The sequence below is a fragment of the Dermacentor silvarum genome, chromosome 1, assembly GCF_013339745.2.
Source record: "Dermacentor silvarum isolate Dsil-2018 chromosome 1, BIME_Dsil_1.4, whole genome shotgun sequence".
In the NCBI taxonomy this organism is placed as follows: Eukaryota; Metazoa; Arthropoda; class Arachnida; order Ixodida; family Ixodidae; genus Dermacentor; species Dermacentor silvarum.
The window spans coordinates 191,404,648-191,419,963 of record NC_051154.1 but is presented as its reverse complement, the minus strand read 5'-3'; the positions used below and the strand labels follow the sequence as shown (position 1 = coordinate 191,419,963).

Sequence of the window (15,316 nt, the reverse complement as noted above, 5' to 3'; positions counted from 1 at the left end):
AACACCCTGTATAATGCGTCTGTCAGTTAAATCGCACATGGTGAACTATGGGGGCCCGAAAAATTGTTTTGAACTGGCATTTATTTCTATATAAAATCGCATCATGAGTCAGGGACAAAAGGCACTGCGTGCCTGACGGAGGTCCATGATTCCCCCCCGCCCAGGAGCAGCAGTACAACGTACATAAAAAATATACGTTTGCTACGAACTATTTCAATAATTAAACAAATAATTGTACTTGTTGTATAAGTGTACAGTATATAGCTAGTTTAGGTAATCGCATTGTCGAGGTTGTACGCAGCGAAGTACAATCAACATCATTGACCCAAAGCCATACATTTATTCTCACATCTATACAGACCGGGTCAATCGCCACTGCCACATGTGCGGCGAGTTAGCCACACTTAGTCATGTCCTTTGAGACTGTGAGGAGGATCCACCTCCTCCAACTGTCTTGGCCACTTCTCACCCGAATCATGGGAGGAGGTGCTGCTCAGCTCCGGCCTGGACGTCCAACTCCGGGCCGTCGAGCGAGCCGAAGAGGTCGCTCTCAAGCACCGCCTGACGGCCATCTGGCCCGCCTAACGACATCGTGAACTAATTCAAGCCCCCCACCTGACGAAATAAAGTTGTTGCTCTCTCTCTCTCTCTGGCGTTGAAGCGAGAGGCAACAGGAATGTGAATTCGCTCGCTGCTGCGCGCGCTATATTAAAAGCGATCGTCTTACGGGACAGACCGACGGTTTTTCTCGTTGTTCCTAGAAATGCTTACGCATTTAAAATTATTCGCCTCTTTTACATTGGTGACGCACTGTTTTGACACTGCTACATTCTATAAGGGACGTCCGGTGGCCATCGTCCTTGCAATTCGAATAATGTTTGTGTAATCTTGGAATTTTGGTCTAGGTGCAAAAGAACTTTGGGCAACAACAAAGCATATATGTGTTGTCATCATCTCCAGTGAATATGGCTTCAAGCAGGATGCTGTGTCAGCATAACTTGCATTGCGGCATCATTTCCACTTGAGTCCGGAGACATTTCAATTTTTTAAAACGAGCTTAAATTATAAAATGTGCAGTCTACTTGCTTAACACAAACTCTTCATATTACAGAAATTATATTGACGAAGTGAACACCCACATTTTGCAAAAGTCTAGGGAAATCTAGGGGACTTTCTTATCCGACTTAGGCGAAAGTTGGCTTCGGAGGTTGTCAGCACTGCCTACCAGTATCAAGAATGAAAAAGAAAGAACACGCGGAGAAGTGAGAAGACAAGATAAAACATAGAGACATATTTAAGGATTTCATCATCATCATCAGCAGCCTATATTTATGTCCACTGCAGGACGAAGGCCTCTCCCTGTGATCTCCAATTACCCGTCTTGCGCTAGCTGATTCCAACTTGCGCCTGCAACTTGAGCCTGCAACTGTGTTGATTGTGTTTCCGGTTGACCATGGCTGACGCTCGAGTGAAGCATGCCATGGTAAACTGAGAATTTATTTCTCCTCTTACGTCCGCAAAATTAAGTCATCAGTAAACTTTCTCCATCATGCGAATCGGATTCCACGGCCATTTAGTGACTTTTGCTTCGAAGCCCGCATAGTTCTTGACATCACGGACGCACGCTGAAAAATTGCTTTATCGACATCACCAATTACAACCAGCTCATTCTCGTCTGTCCTCCACATATCTTTGCTGGCCCTTTTTCCAAAGAATATAATATATAAAAATTATGGGTCATTCCACTCTGTGAAGGTGGATGACCAGCGAAGCTTAGCACACGACTCAGACATGACACAGAATTTTGATCAAAGGTGCAACACTTGCAGTGCATGAGTCCGTCTTGCAGGGTCCCGCACATTGCCGATCGTGGTGAAGTCGTCGATCCACAGCCCATCACACACCCTACAACTACACCCAAACAGTCTGTCCAGTAAGTCCCTTTTGAATTTAGCGTATGCGCCATTAGAGTTTTCTAATTTACCAGCATGGTACCCGCGTCATTGTGATGCGTTCTCCGCCCCGCGACGTTGGCTGTCTTGTCTGACTTGCCGCATGCGTTTGGCGTTTTCTGCACGACCTTCATTAGTGTTTGCGGCCCGCCGGCGCCGATTGCACTCTCGCATCTGTTCTCGCCGTCGCTCTTCATAAGCGCGTTGCTCCTCGGGAGTCCGGACTACACGCGGCCTCCCCATTACGACGACAGAAGTAAAGTGAAATTCAAAAATTCAGAACGGCAACTTGCCTTCTTGTGTTTTTTTATATACCGTCACTCGTGGCGCGAGCAGTGACACGTGTGCATTCGCGCGGGGCCTACGCTTTTGATTACGAACGTGAATCTTCCACGGAACCCTATACCATAAACAGCTTCACTGTAAAAAGCAAATCTCACTACTTTGAGTATACTGTGCGCTTTTAACAGCGATGCTGTTTAAGCCAGCCGTAATTTGTGCGTGTGGCACGAAACCGACGCGCCGTAGCCATGACAACCAGGGGACGCCACACAGACACGGCTCCACCGAGCTCCCGCCAACTGCGCGCTACTGCGTATGCGCTGTGACGAAATAAAACAAAATGAACGTTCTTGGCAAGGCAGGATTCGAACCCGGGTACCCATGGGCACGGTCCGAAGGCGTGCGTCATAACCACTGCGCTACACACCCACACTTGCAGACCGTGCATTTATAGGAACCATATGGTTGCATTGTACTGACGATTGCAACACAACTTCCTTTGAGAGAGAGAGAGAGAAAACGCGCCAGAATTAAAGAAAGAGAGAGAGAGAGAGATAACCTAGCTACAACCAAGAGACGCAATCAATCGGCAAGCTTCGCTGTGTCGTGAATCTAGTTACTGCTCCATACTTCCCCCCGTATAGCTCTGTTGCTCTTCTCGATCCCGCTGTTTTTTCCGTCATGCATCCACAGCCAATGTGCATGTTTGGCGGTCACGATTTTTCATGAAGCACTTTCGCTGCATCTTTTCTCACTAACAGCTTCACTTTGGAAGCACATAAAGGAACACACGCCTTTTTTTCATGAAGACGGTAGATCTGCTTTGAATTATTGAACCACGTGCGTGTTACGTTGCGAAGCTTATAGGCGCTGGGCGATAAGCGGTGTGCAAGTGATCTCTGATGGTATATGGCAAAATCTGATGCTCTCGGACTTCGCGTTCCCGTCGTGCGGCCCGTGACAGTCCCCGAGTATTCTTGCGGTTTCCGTCTCCACGCGCCGGTAACAACCAATTTGAAACATAATCAGAACCACCTAAAAATAAAAATGATAATAATCATTGATTAATGCGACCTTTCAGAATATAGTTGCTGCTCCATACTTCCACCCGTAGCTCTATTGCTCTTCTCGATCCCGCTCTTTTTTCCGTCATGCGCATCCACAGCCAATGTGCATGTTTGGCGGTCACGCTTTTTCATGAAGCCCTTTCGCTGCATCTTTTCTCACTAACAGCTTCACGTTGGAAGCACATAAAGGAACATACGGTATAGGCTCATTCTAGTTCGCAGAGTATGAAACTTGGCGCTGTTAACTACGACGCTCGAATATTTTGTGCACAGGGAATTCGTCTCAGTGGCTATACTGTGTACTGCTGCTGAGTATGCTATCGTGGTTCTGATTCCCAGTGTATACTATTCTGGACACTGTCGAATGTCGACATATTGTCAAATGGCGACATTTCTTGTCAAGTCTGATTGGCTAACAGGGCAGGTACGTCCTCTCTGATTGTTTCAATACGCCAACATGACAGAATTTAACATGTCCAGAATAACAACCCCGGTGGTCGCAGCATTCCGTTGAGGCGGAACCAACGCAAAAACAACTGTTTGCTTGAATGTAGAAGCGCGTTAAAGAACCACATTTCGTCAAAATTAACCTGAAGTCTTCTATACTATATGGCATCCTCATAGCCCAGTGTACAGCCTCGGGGTGTAAACCCCCATAAATAATTATGATTAACAGTAATTCTGTGCAGTCGGCAGCTTTATGAGCGGCAACACGTGAGCTGCCGCCACTCGACATAGTTTGGGCTGCCGACCAACGTGCTAAAGGTCTAACCGCACTCCAATGTATGGGCTGTCACTTACTGGTGAGGACGTTATGGCGGATCAGCCTCGGCTCTCCGTCGGTGACGTTGGTCACCTCCACGTCCGCGTCGGCGATTGGTTCACCCGACAGGCTGTCGGTAACCAAGCCTTTGATTCCAATTTGTGCCTGCAATATGTTTGCGTAGAAATTTTACAAGCAAAGGCGAAGGAAGCCCTCCTAAACACCCCCGCGGCAAGTACAATCACAAAACGGAAAGCTGTTGTGCAGTAATATACAACGTTCGCGATGTGAAGATTTCGGTCTGGATAGTCACTTCCAATATATACCCTATAGGAGAATGAGTGGAAATATATAGAAATCGTTCTTTGTTTTTGAGACCGTTGGTTTGTGCTTAACGCTGTTTTGAGTTAACAGCACATTATTCGTGTAGCATGTTCCATGGTTCTGGATAATGGGTACACTAAACCAATTTTTCTGCAACGCTATATAGATGTGGGACATATAATGCTTGAGAAAATCTTATCACTTTTTGGTAAACGTGCATGAACGAACCACGCGGGACGGCTAGCTATGTGGACATCACCAGGAAGCTCGATGGAAGGAACTTTCCCGGGTAAGCAAGGAGTATGTGCCTGCCAGAGAAAGTTAATTAGCGCCTGCTTGTTGTCCTCACTGGACGGAGAAGGAACGTTCCCAGATAAGTTGGGCATATGTACCTGCCAGAGAAAGTTGAGTAGCGCCTGCTTGTTGTCCTCCCACTCCTTCCGGAGCTCAGATTCTGACGGGAATTTGCGGCAGCCCAGCTCGACTGTGATCTCGAAATCATTCGAGCCCAAGTAATTGAAGTCCTGCATGCCTGCGAGGAATGCGCCAAAAAAATGTGAGCATGTCACGCGTTGTGGAAAAAAAGAAACGGAGAAAATCGTGCGCTATAGAATAAGGTATACTATATACTTTAAACCGTTGCAAATTATCGCTAATAAAATCGCACTATTTTACAGCTTACAGTCCGTGCAATTCAGAAAATAAAATAAGAGACCTCAGCGCATTTTTGCAACCGTTGATAAGCATGTACAGTCAACCACAAAATATTACGGACCATGAAATCTGAGAAAAAGCTCAATATCTCGGCAGCCTCACAGCGCAGCCTGGTATTTGCATTTCCGGCCTCGACTAAAATATGCTAACAACATTGTCGTATACAGTTTTACTGGCTACTGCTACAGGCTGCTCGGGAATAGAACGTTCTCTGAGATCCCATGGTCCGTAAACTGTTGTGGTTGCAACTGTATACCAGAGCAAGCGGCAGCTGTGAAGTGGCACCCCTGACGGTAATTTTTGCGCTTCTCTGGGGTGAACGCTGCACGATGCACCACGTACCGCAACCCTTGTGGTCATCTGTTCCTCGGTTGGCACTGTCTCCCTGTGAGCCATGACAAATAGGCCCCAATAGAACGCCGTGTCTTATACCCAGAGTATGACGTCACGTACTGCAGCGCCCCCATATGGCATGACTTCAGGTAAGGTACGCATAGCGCATCTGCTGCGGCCTGGTTCTGCGGCGCGCGCAAGTGCACATCTAATGTCTTCCTCGTCTTGTCTCCCTATCCTATAGTTCACTATACACTATCATCCCTTATTCTTTGTATCCATAACCTCGGCTTCGCTTCGCTTTGCCTTGAAACTACATCCTCACCCTGTGAACGGGCTTCAGTCGATATTGCTCTAGTCAATATTTACAATAATTTCCTTACCCCTCAGCGATTTTCACCCCAATATATTGGTTCTCTTCTAGTAACTGTAAACACTGCCCATTACGCCAAAACTTGTTACGCCGGATAATGGACAAAATGATCTAGGCCAAAACCTTAACAGCTGACACTGTTAGAGAAAAATAGTTTGTACGATCAGGGTATAACGCACGTCCAGGAACTCACCTCCGGCGACAGCGTACCATGCAGCTCCATTGGTGATGCCTCCAGTGTCCCTGAAGGCGTCTCCGCCGCACGTCTCGCCTAGCTTCATGCGCGGGTGACTGGCTGCGTACGTCTGTGCCAGGTGCCTGTGCACACAACACCGCGTGTCTCGACGAGCCAGCACAGAGGATCATGCACAGCGGGCAGCACAATCCGTTCCGCCATCGATTAAAATCAGACGACTGCGTGTGCGCTGTGCACCGCGCAGTTACATGCAAGCATTCATAAATGCAAACCGGGAACCTAATAGTACGCTTCTCTTTCTGCCCTTGGTGACAACGCGGCAAAGCCAGAATCTCAACCGAAAAAATGGGGGGGGGGGGGGGGGGGGGTGCAGAACAGCGCCTCTATGCGCGTTATGTTGTGCAGAAGAAATAATGTTTGCCGAGGTCACTGTATACACCATATAAAGCAAACAGCGCATGGTAATGCGCTGATTAGAAGTGTCAAGTACCCCACGCAACGTGGAGGAATTTTGATGTCAGCGAATATTGCTCGATCAATGGGAAACTCCGCGGAAAGCACGCCTCAAGCAGCCCTGTATGGCTTCGTCATTCGCCAACATTTTTTCTGGGGCTTTTCTGTTTTGTAACGCGAGCAAGCCACGATCTTGGCGCATGGAGGCGCAGTAGCGCATGAACGTAATGGCGCGCACGCGCAAAGGCACACACCTAAATGTGGCGTCATCTGGCGCTGATGTATATTTTTTCTGAGAGCCATCAAGCGTGTCGTCAAACGGGTAGTTTGCCACCAAGGCACCGCCGTGGAAATTCGCCGACAACACGAACGGCAACGACAAGATCCACTCCATGACGGCTTTTGTCTCTGGTTGGACCTGAAAAAGGCATAAAGCATGTTGAATTAAACTCTCTCTCTCTCTCTCTCTCTCTCTCTATATATATATATATATATATATATATATATATATATATATATCGGTACTTTTGCATCGCAGAGCTCACATACTCATCCGCACCAGCAGTCTGGATGTGTACAGGACATATCAAAGCGAACGTTTTCCTACACGTATACATAGAAACCTACATGCTACAGCGATATCGCAACTCACCCCTGAATGTGGCTGTACAACGGATTCTTGGCCACAGTGGCATTCCGCACAACGCAAGAGAGCACTTGCTTTTAGCTGGAGTCTTTTAAAAACCGCTCAGCAGATAACATACATGTATACGTACCGGGTGAGTGAGCTCTCCATTGAAGAGGTGGTCTGGCTTGATCCGCCGGAGGTTGTTGTCTCGCAGAATGCGTTCCAAGTCAGGAAAGTCTCTGTTGAGGTCCACGCCCATGGCGTTGGCGCGGCCGCTCACCCAGTCTTCACGAGGAGACTGCGCAGCGAACAACCAGGTTGTTCGATCTTTCAATTGCGCCGCGGCAGCGCTGCGTTGGCCGAGTAATCCGCTCATGTTTGTTTTCTACTTTGTATTTGTACCAACAGGCGTAGTACAGGCTGTGAATTCGTCCTCTTCAGTACTCAATATTTGCGGAACGAGCAGTAAATTGAGCTATGCACTGAGCTAATGCTAACGTATTAAGTCATTGAGCTAATGCGGGGTACAGTGCAGGCAAAAGCAAAGAAGGCGCATTTTTTAGAATATTTCTCGCTTTATCGAGCCGTATGCATTATATTTTTATTCATAGTGACAAACTTTCATCAATAATTTCGTGCTAACGACAAGACAGGCCGCTGCGTTTGCAGTATACATGTACAGTTTTATGCCTTTAAGTGATTCATGCGGGTGCATTCATGCATTCAAGATGTCTTTAGTTATGACAAAATCTTATTGCATCGATGTCTACGCAATAACATATATCAGAGGAGAACATGCAACGCAAACAACTTCGGTCTTCGCCAAATGTACACGTCCCGCCAGCCTCCCGAGCATCTCTGTGACCGCCATGTTGGAAGTATAGCCGCGCCAACTATAGGCCGTGAAAGTTGCGAATAGCGTCGAGACAAAATCATTCCACTTGACGCGCGGGTGCGGTTGTCATCTGGAAGGTGTAGACCAAGCCGGAATGCGTATGCGTACCACTCACCTTGGCCGCCGTGTCCCAGCCGTCAGGGTTCATGCTAGGCATGATGTGGATGCGCGTCGTGTTCAGCAGCGCGGTGACTTCGGGATCTCCCTCTCGATAGCGGTGGCACAGGTACCAGGCCAGCGCCAACATCAGCTCGCGGCCGAGCACCTCGTTGCCGTGCATGTTCGCCACATACTTGGTCTCGGGCTCCACTGCGCATGCGGATTGTGACATATAGTTTGTTTGTCCCTCACCGCAATCACGTATAGCCGGCCAAATCTTTAGCTAGCTTATGTAAATGCGTTTTTTTTTTTCTGCTGTCCAGTGCGTTACGATGGAACAAACTTGCGAAACGGTCGAGGTTAACTAATGCTCACAAAGCTCGTGAAGATAGCAAAGTCATTTGTAAGTTTGTTGCTAATTTAAGGTGCTGGCGCACAGAAAGTCGCCGCTCCCGAAGTTACGCTTTACGGGGCTCCCCCCCCCCCCCCCCCCCTTTCCAATCCCTCTGTCGTTCATCCCCGCTCCCCCTAGCCTGTCACGAACCCGACTACTGCTTGTTACCGGCATGTCGAATAAACAAAACATTGGTCATCAATTCATCCCTCCCCGTGTCTCTCGTGTTATCTGCCCCTTCTCTCTGACGATGCCGGCTGGTCAAATGGGCAAAAAGCGGTGTTTGATCTACTCTCAGACATGTCGGGGCAAAATTTGGTAAGGGTCCCACATGCGGAGCTGCCCAACTTGAAGCCCAAGTTTTCAGTGAGCAGCACCTGTCGGTTCCTTAAACTTTTCTGCGAACAACTTCTTGCTGTGTGTGGGCTGTCGAGAACACACTATTGCAGGGGTAGCGCTAAACTCCAATGCAAACAAGTAACGAGCCGAGTATTGTGCAACCACCGCACCGCACCCAACTCCACGCTCATTCAGCGCGTTACGCCGAATGAAAACTCATTTGCGGAACCGCATGACGCGGAGGAGGCTAGCACATCTCACTTTGCACGTTCACAAGGAAAGGACCGCCACGCTCAACTTAGAAGACGTGATCAAAGAATTTGTCACCAGGACTGCTGAGCGAACAGCCACTTTTGATCTTTGAGGCGATCAGTAAGGTGTGCATCTGTCATACCTTTGAAATATGGAGCACACTGCGTGCACCAAGTATGTGCAACTATCATCTATCTCTCCTTTTCTCTCTCTCTGCTCGTTACTTCAGTTTTGAATTATCGGACGTGAGTCCATAGGCGGGCCGTTTAGAGCCGTATGATGAAGCGGCACTGCCTTGAATGAGCTTGTGCATATGAAGAATCATTCTCCGGCGAGCAATGCATACCACGGTGTTCCGAGCACAGCTCTTACCCGTCCTCCTTCGAGCGCTGTTTGTTTTCACGCACAGAGCGGAGCGGAATGGCTGGTTGTAAGCGCGCATTCTCAAGCAGAAAATAAAAATACAGGGTATTCTATTGAGCTTCGCTTGACGACAAGGAGGACTGATAACCCAAAGTTTTCGCTTGTAATCCGATGCACTGCTTCCTCATTACTTGTATTTATTGCAAATGCTGTAATTACACCTGCGGAGCATCGATCTTTGTACTTCTCGCAATTAAAAATCTTGAGCTGTTCATATGTATATCTATTGTGCAGGTGTGTAGTATAAAATAATAAGTAGCTATTAATTTTTTTTATTCCATCTACACCACCCTGATGAAACGGCGCGGTCTTCATGTGATACTGCATTAAATGCAGACCCCAAGAGACTTACTGTGTGTATACATTTCGTGCGTTTATGTTTGTGCGATTCCTGTTAGATTGTTTTCCCTCTTTCTTTTACAATTTACACTGAATCTGCAGCTGAGGGTAAAAAGATGGAAAGAATAAAGGTACATCTTGTTTTGTTCGCGCTGTATGATATATAGTTTAATCATGTAGTTTTTTGTTTGTACGCGCTTTTAAAGAGAAGTTGCAGCATAGATACTTTTATGAATAAAAATGTGCAAATCTGGAGAGTAATAAATATGATTCGCTGAAAATTCATCTTTTAGTGTTTCTTGTTTTTCTTGTGCGTGTGTGTCTACATATTCTAATATTACCAGATGAAGCACGCACGTAATTAGTGTTTACATAAGCTATTATAGAGCAACTAGCTGCAGTAGTCATGTAGGCTAAATGTACTACAGTGCAAGAGATACACAGCAACAAAATATTCCATGAATAATATGAGCGTAACATCTCATGAATTTCTTTACAAATAAAAAAATAGAACGCACAATGCGTTTTGTTTTCTTTCAACAAAAAAGAACAAAAAAAAAATGCTTCCGTTTCCTCGCCTGCGCCTTCCCGTGTGCCAGCCCCCCCTCAGAAAATACATCCGGAGTCACTGCTTCTGCACCTGGCACCGGGCGGCCGTCGTAAGGCGCCAGCGGCGCGCCGGCGATATGCTGGCGAACAGCGCCGCGAACGGCAGGTGTCAGAGCACTGGCATGTGAAGCAGACGACGGGACGAAGGCGCTCGGTGCTTCCAGTGATTTGGCACTGCGGGTTTTAAGGGCTGACGCACCGGAAAACGCATTTTCGTGTGTCTGTTTTTGAGAAAGGTCGTCACTTGTACGAGGCAGATCACATTTGTGGCATCAGGTAGTATAGACGTTTTCACGAGGGCGCTCCCGACGGTCTGGCGTGGAGAGTATGTGTCAGTGTTGCCTGTTCGGTCTGGACTGTGAGCTTGCCTTGCGCTTGCATTGCGGAGTGGTAGCTTTCTTTCGATGTTTCCATTTATTTTTGTCACGAATGACTTACGCTTGTAAATAATGGCATATATACTCATCAAAAGGCTTCAGGCCAGCACTGTGAAGTTTATGGGTGCACAAACAACCTGCGGAAAATAACGATTTTGGGGACTAAGTGTGTCCACAACACAGCACTCCGCGAGACCACTGCCGCGATGTGGTATGTTCACGCTTCGCCGGTTTCCTGCATCACCTGAGGACTTGGCATTTCAGTCTAATGTGAACCAATGCACACATCAGTAAAACAACGCATTTTGGTAAACTCTTTTCGGCACATTTCCCGACAGGTTGCGAGAATTGTCAGCTCTTCGATGCAATATTTTCTGGTATTTAGTGGCAGAGGCTACATTTTTTATTCTTTCAAACACGACTTCATTCCAGTGCCTAATACGGGGGTCACACGGCGCACTTTTCATCGTGATCGAGCCCGACATGGGTCGAATTTCTTGGTCGCGATTGGCTTCTTTGCTCAATCTGCGGAAGGAAGCCAATCGCGGTCGAACATTCCGATCCAGATCGGTCTCGATCGCTATCAAAAATGGCCGTGTGACACCGGTATAAGACAAATTGGAGCACTCTGCGAGAGAACTAGTCGGTAAATACACTTCGCAACGATCTGGAAAAATCGTGTCCTATGGAAGATGTATGCAGACCCTGTGTCCACCAAAACATTGTCTCTGTGTTCACACGCACCCTACGCGGCCCTGCCCATAAAGGTAATTAACTTTAACAGTGTGGTGCTGCATCGAGCTCACCCATCTTTGAGCGTTGTCTATGTACTTGGGCAGCAAGAGCATGCAAAAAACGAACGTGTCAACCTCATCAGTGCGCCTAGCGCCAGTGTTAAGAGTTTCCGGAACCGTAATGCGCTAACTGTGCGTGGCGTAGAAACGCGCTAAATGAGCCCGCGCAAGTAAGAACGTAAAAAAAAAAAAAACGGTATTCGCATAGGTACGCGGACAATAGCATCATGCTTGCAAGAATAACAGTAACGAAAAAAATTTATTCGCACAGTTGATCAAGTGAAATACTTACGTACGTGCAGAGACTGCTTCGCTGACCACTAAGCGCTTTTCGCTCACGGTCAGTAGTGGTTTACAGTCATATGCATATGTATTTATTCGACAATTGTTAAGACTCATCATTACTTTATTATGAACATAGCACAGTGAGACGGTGTAAGGGAAACAAGCGAAAGAGCAGAGATGGCCCTAACGCTGCAATGTTATTGGCTTATTTCGCTTCATAGATAGTGCACACGAAAAATTCTTGCCATACGCGATATCTTCAATACAAACTTCGTGCACGATCTGCGTTAAGGTTCACCGTGAGCCAAGCTTGTTCCAAATTCAGACATTCGAAACAAAAGCCATTCCAGGTAAACAAACATAAAAAAATAGGTAAACGAATATATCTTTATAACAATTAAGTCCTGTTATAATCCCTATTGGGATTGACAGTATGCATAAATAAATAAATACTAAATACTAAAAATAAAAATCTAGCACCTGGGCTGTATCAGTTGCGCTGGCATATCTGTGATCACTGTCGCGCGTCGTTTCGCTGCAGGTACCGCGCTGCACGATCGCCACGCTGTATGCTTTGACATTTGGTTATAAGCACCCTGCACTGCACCAGATCCAATAAATTTTGCATGATTGAGCTGTTCTGTTGCGTCGGAAGCGTATGGAGTAACCACCGCATATCTACCAACCACTGACACGCGTCGTCGGGCCGTCGGCGCCTGGTTCTAAAGCATTGCCCGACAGCTACGTACGCGCCTGCTTTCGCTAAATGAGGCAACCCTCAATCGCGAAAAGTAATGGTTATCAGATTCAATCGACGATACGGTCACATGTGCCCAGCAATAACAATGAAATATACCACTGATTAGCACGCCAGGTCTCGACGAAGCAGACGCGGCTGCCGCCGCTACCGACGAAGAAACACCACATCCACTGGCTGGGCTTGCTGTTGCCATGGCACACTACACTGAGCGCGCACGCGAGCACGTGAAACATGTAACAAGTCCAGCGGCACAAGACAAGCGAAGCGGAAAAAAACAATCGAAATAATACGCCGCGAAGATCATGCAACCGAAGTCCGGCCGGCCTGCTCACGCAAGGCGCACAGTCCAAAATGGCGGCGACGCTAGACGTCGCCCGTGTCGGCCAATGGCGCTGCTCAAACGTCGGTTTGTGAAAAGGTCTATATAAAGCAGAAAACGAGTGCAAATTACGATGCAAATGCACCACGCGAACGGAGCTCACCGCGGCAAGCTACGACGTGGAACTCCATCAGTTATATTCCAGATATTATTTTGTTGTGCGCGTTAACATTCTCGCGTATTTATTCATGTAAATGGGCGAAGAACACAAAAATTATGGGGGGAAAAAAGTAGACATAACGTACGGCTTCCTCATTCTGCTTCTTGAGCTGCTTCGCCGATCGCACATGTGTCAGTAAGTTCCCGTTCTCTGTCCGTTGTAGTTCTTTTATCTTGGCAATGATTCCCCATTCTTAATTGCTTATAAACTAGCCAAATCTTCAGGCACGGCCCATTTTATATAGCTTAGCGCGACGGGAGCCGTCGGTGGCGGCGAGTGTGAACACGCCACTGCGTTGGCGTTCGCCGTCGATGCACAGCAGTTATGTGCCGGACGCAACCAAAGTTGGGAATTGCTAGGAAGGAAAATGTACATTAAAAGGAAGACTGATACACTGATAAGACGGCAAAATGACTACAAATCTGAGTGTTCGCCTTCGGTGCCCAAGCTCCGGAGCCGTTACACTGCGGAGGCGAAGACAGGCAAGTGGGACACGAAGCTCTTGCATATGAACGGCTTTTTTTTATTAACGTTAGAATAACTAGACCATAGAAAATCAGCGTCGGAAATGTACAGTGCCCAGCGATTGAAGCGCTGGCAGCGCGCGGCTGCCGCCGTTTTTTTTTTTTTTTCTTTTCGCGCCACAGGTGAGCGCCGTGGGACCAAATGCAGTCATAATGCGTTACGAAGGTTCTCGCTTTCACTCTACACCACAATGCATCAGTTTGGTGTCCCCAGCGCTTACAGTCAGTGCAAAAAGCGCTGGCGACCATGCGATTCGAGTGACGCGTTTCAATTGCTGAGCACTGTACGCGCTGTTGCCTACAGACCGCACATATACGGACTTTCCGCCTGAAAAACGCGATGCCGCGATGAACAACGACTGAATTGAATGTCCTAACCAACTTCAGTCACGCGTTAGTAACTGTTGGTGCACCCAAAAACGCAACATGTTTGATCAGACTGGGTTTCACGGCAGCGCCTGCTGCGCGCGGCCCGGTCGCCACATGCCATTACATTTGCGGCGCCGCCGCATGAAGGCGCCACCAGTTCAAATTCATCCCGTGCCCGGTGCCTATACCTGCTGTAGTCATGCGCATGCCGTCTAGGGTGCGGTATTAACGATGTTACCTTATTATAAATTTCTGGTTATTAGTGGTGCTTATTATGGTCCCTTCATGTTAGCGCAAAACGCAAATGTGTAAGCGTCCTCCATGTTTTTCTATTGTACGCATAGCGCCTTTTTGTTAAAGTGCATTTTATTCCTTCCTGGAGGGCATATATACCCTCACCCATTGTGCACGGAAAGGTGAGGTTGATTCGTTCAAACATGGCACACACACCCACGAAGCGGATTGGCCACACAACTAGAAAATAAATGACCAGTTATCCGGAACAAAACTGGACAAAAGAAAGAAAAGAAAGGTATCAGCAATTGTACTAAGATTTAAAAAAAAAATGAGTAATGATTGAAAGAACGCGTGACAATAAGAAATCGCAGCATGCAGAGACGGCATGCCTAGCAACGTAGCCAGCTGGATGCTTCTGTGAATTTCAGTAAATATTGTCTTGTGGCTGCGGCCAAACTGTGCAGCTCCAAACGATAGTAAATTTCCTACAGTAATAAGAAATAGGAGGTGACGGAAAGTAAGTTCCAGGGAAACTTTGCGCGATGAAGTGCAACAGTGGCACGAAACGAGGCAATGGCTAATGGTTTATTCTTGAAAGAAGCAAAGGTTAGAACTCGAGAGGGCCGAACCATAAAGATAAATATTTAGGGACGAGACTCTACATTGGAAGATGGTCAACATCAGCTTGCACAGGCGTGAGAGACATTGGCCATTTTCTTCTTCTTTTTTCCCCTTCTCTTTTTCTTTACCCATTGTCCGCGTACCGGTATATGGTAGCCAACCAGACATATGCTCTTGTTAACCTACTTGTCTTTCCTGTCCTATTATGTCTCTTTTGGCCAGCAGCAGTCGCGTTTATCCCAGCGTCTTGCAGTGCGCGCATCTCACGCATTCAAACTCTCTGGAAAGGCGGCATTCCCGAAACGGTGCGCTGTGCCTCCGTCGGTTGCGCTGGACTATACCATCCACTCCCGGCAGCCTCTTGTGCCACGGAAA

General features: G+C 47.4%; 1 protein-coding gene across 1 annotated transcript in view; it reads right to left on the bottom strand.

Moving 5' to 3' along the window:
• Nucleotides 1–15,316, bottom strand: part of LOC119436558 (carboxypeptidase D-like) — a 52,665-nt gene that overhangs the window by 14,255 nt on the left and 23,094 nt on the right. The window contains exons 2-7 of the mRNA XM_037703437.2: nucleotides 8,096–8,289; nucleotides 7,234–7,383; nucleotides 6,712–6,875; nucleotides 6,002–6,126; nucleotides 4,781–4,920; nucleotides 4,103–4,229 (exon numbers count right to left, since the gene is read on the bottom strand). Of these exons, the coding sequence (XP_037559365.2) occupies nucleotides 4,103–4,229; nucleotides 4,781–4,920; nucleotides 6,002–6,126; nucleotides 6,712–6,875; nucleotides 7,234–7,383; nucleotides 8,096–8,289 (900 nt within the window). The remainder of the gene's footprint in view (nucleotides 1–4,102; nucleotides 4,230–4,780; nucleotides 4,921–6,001; nucleotides 6,127–6,711; nucleotides 6,876–7,233; nucleotides 7,384–8,095; nucleotides 8,290–15,316) is intronic.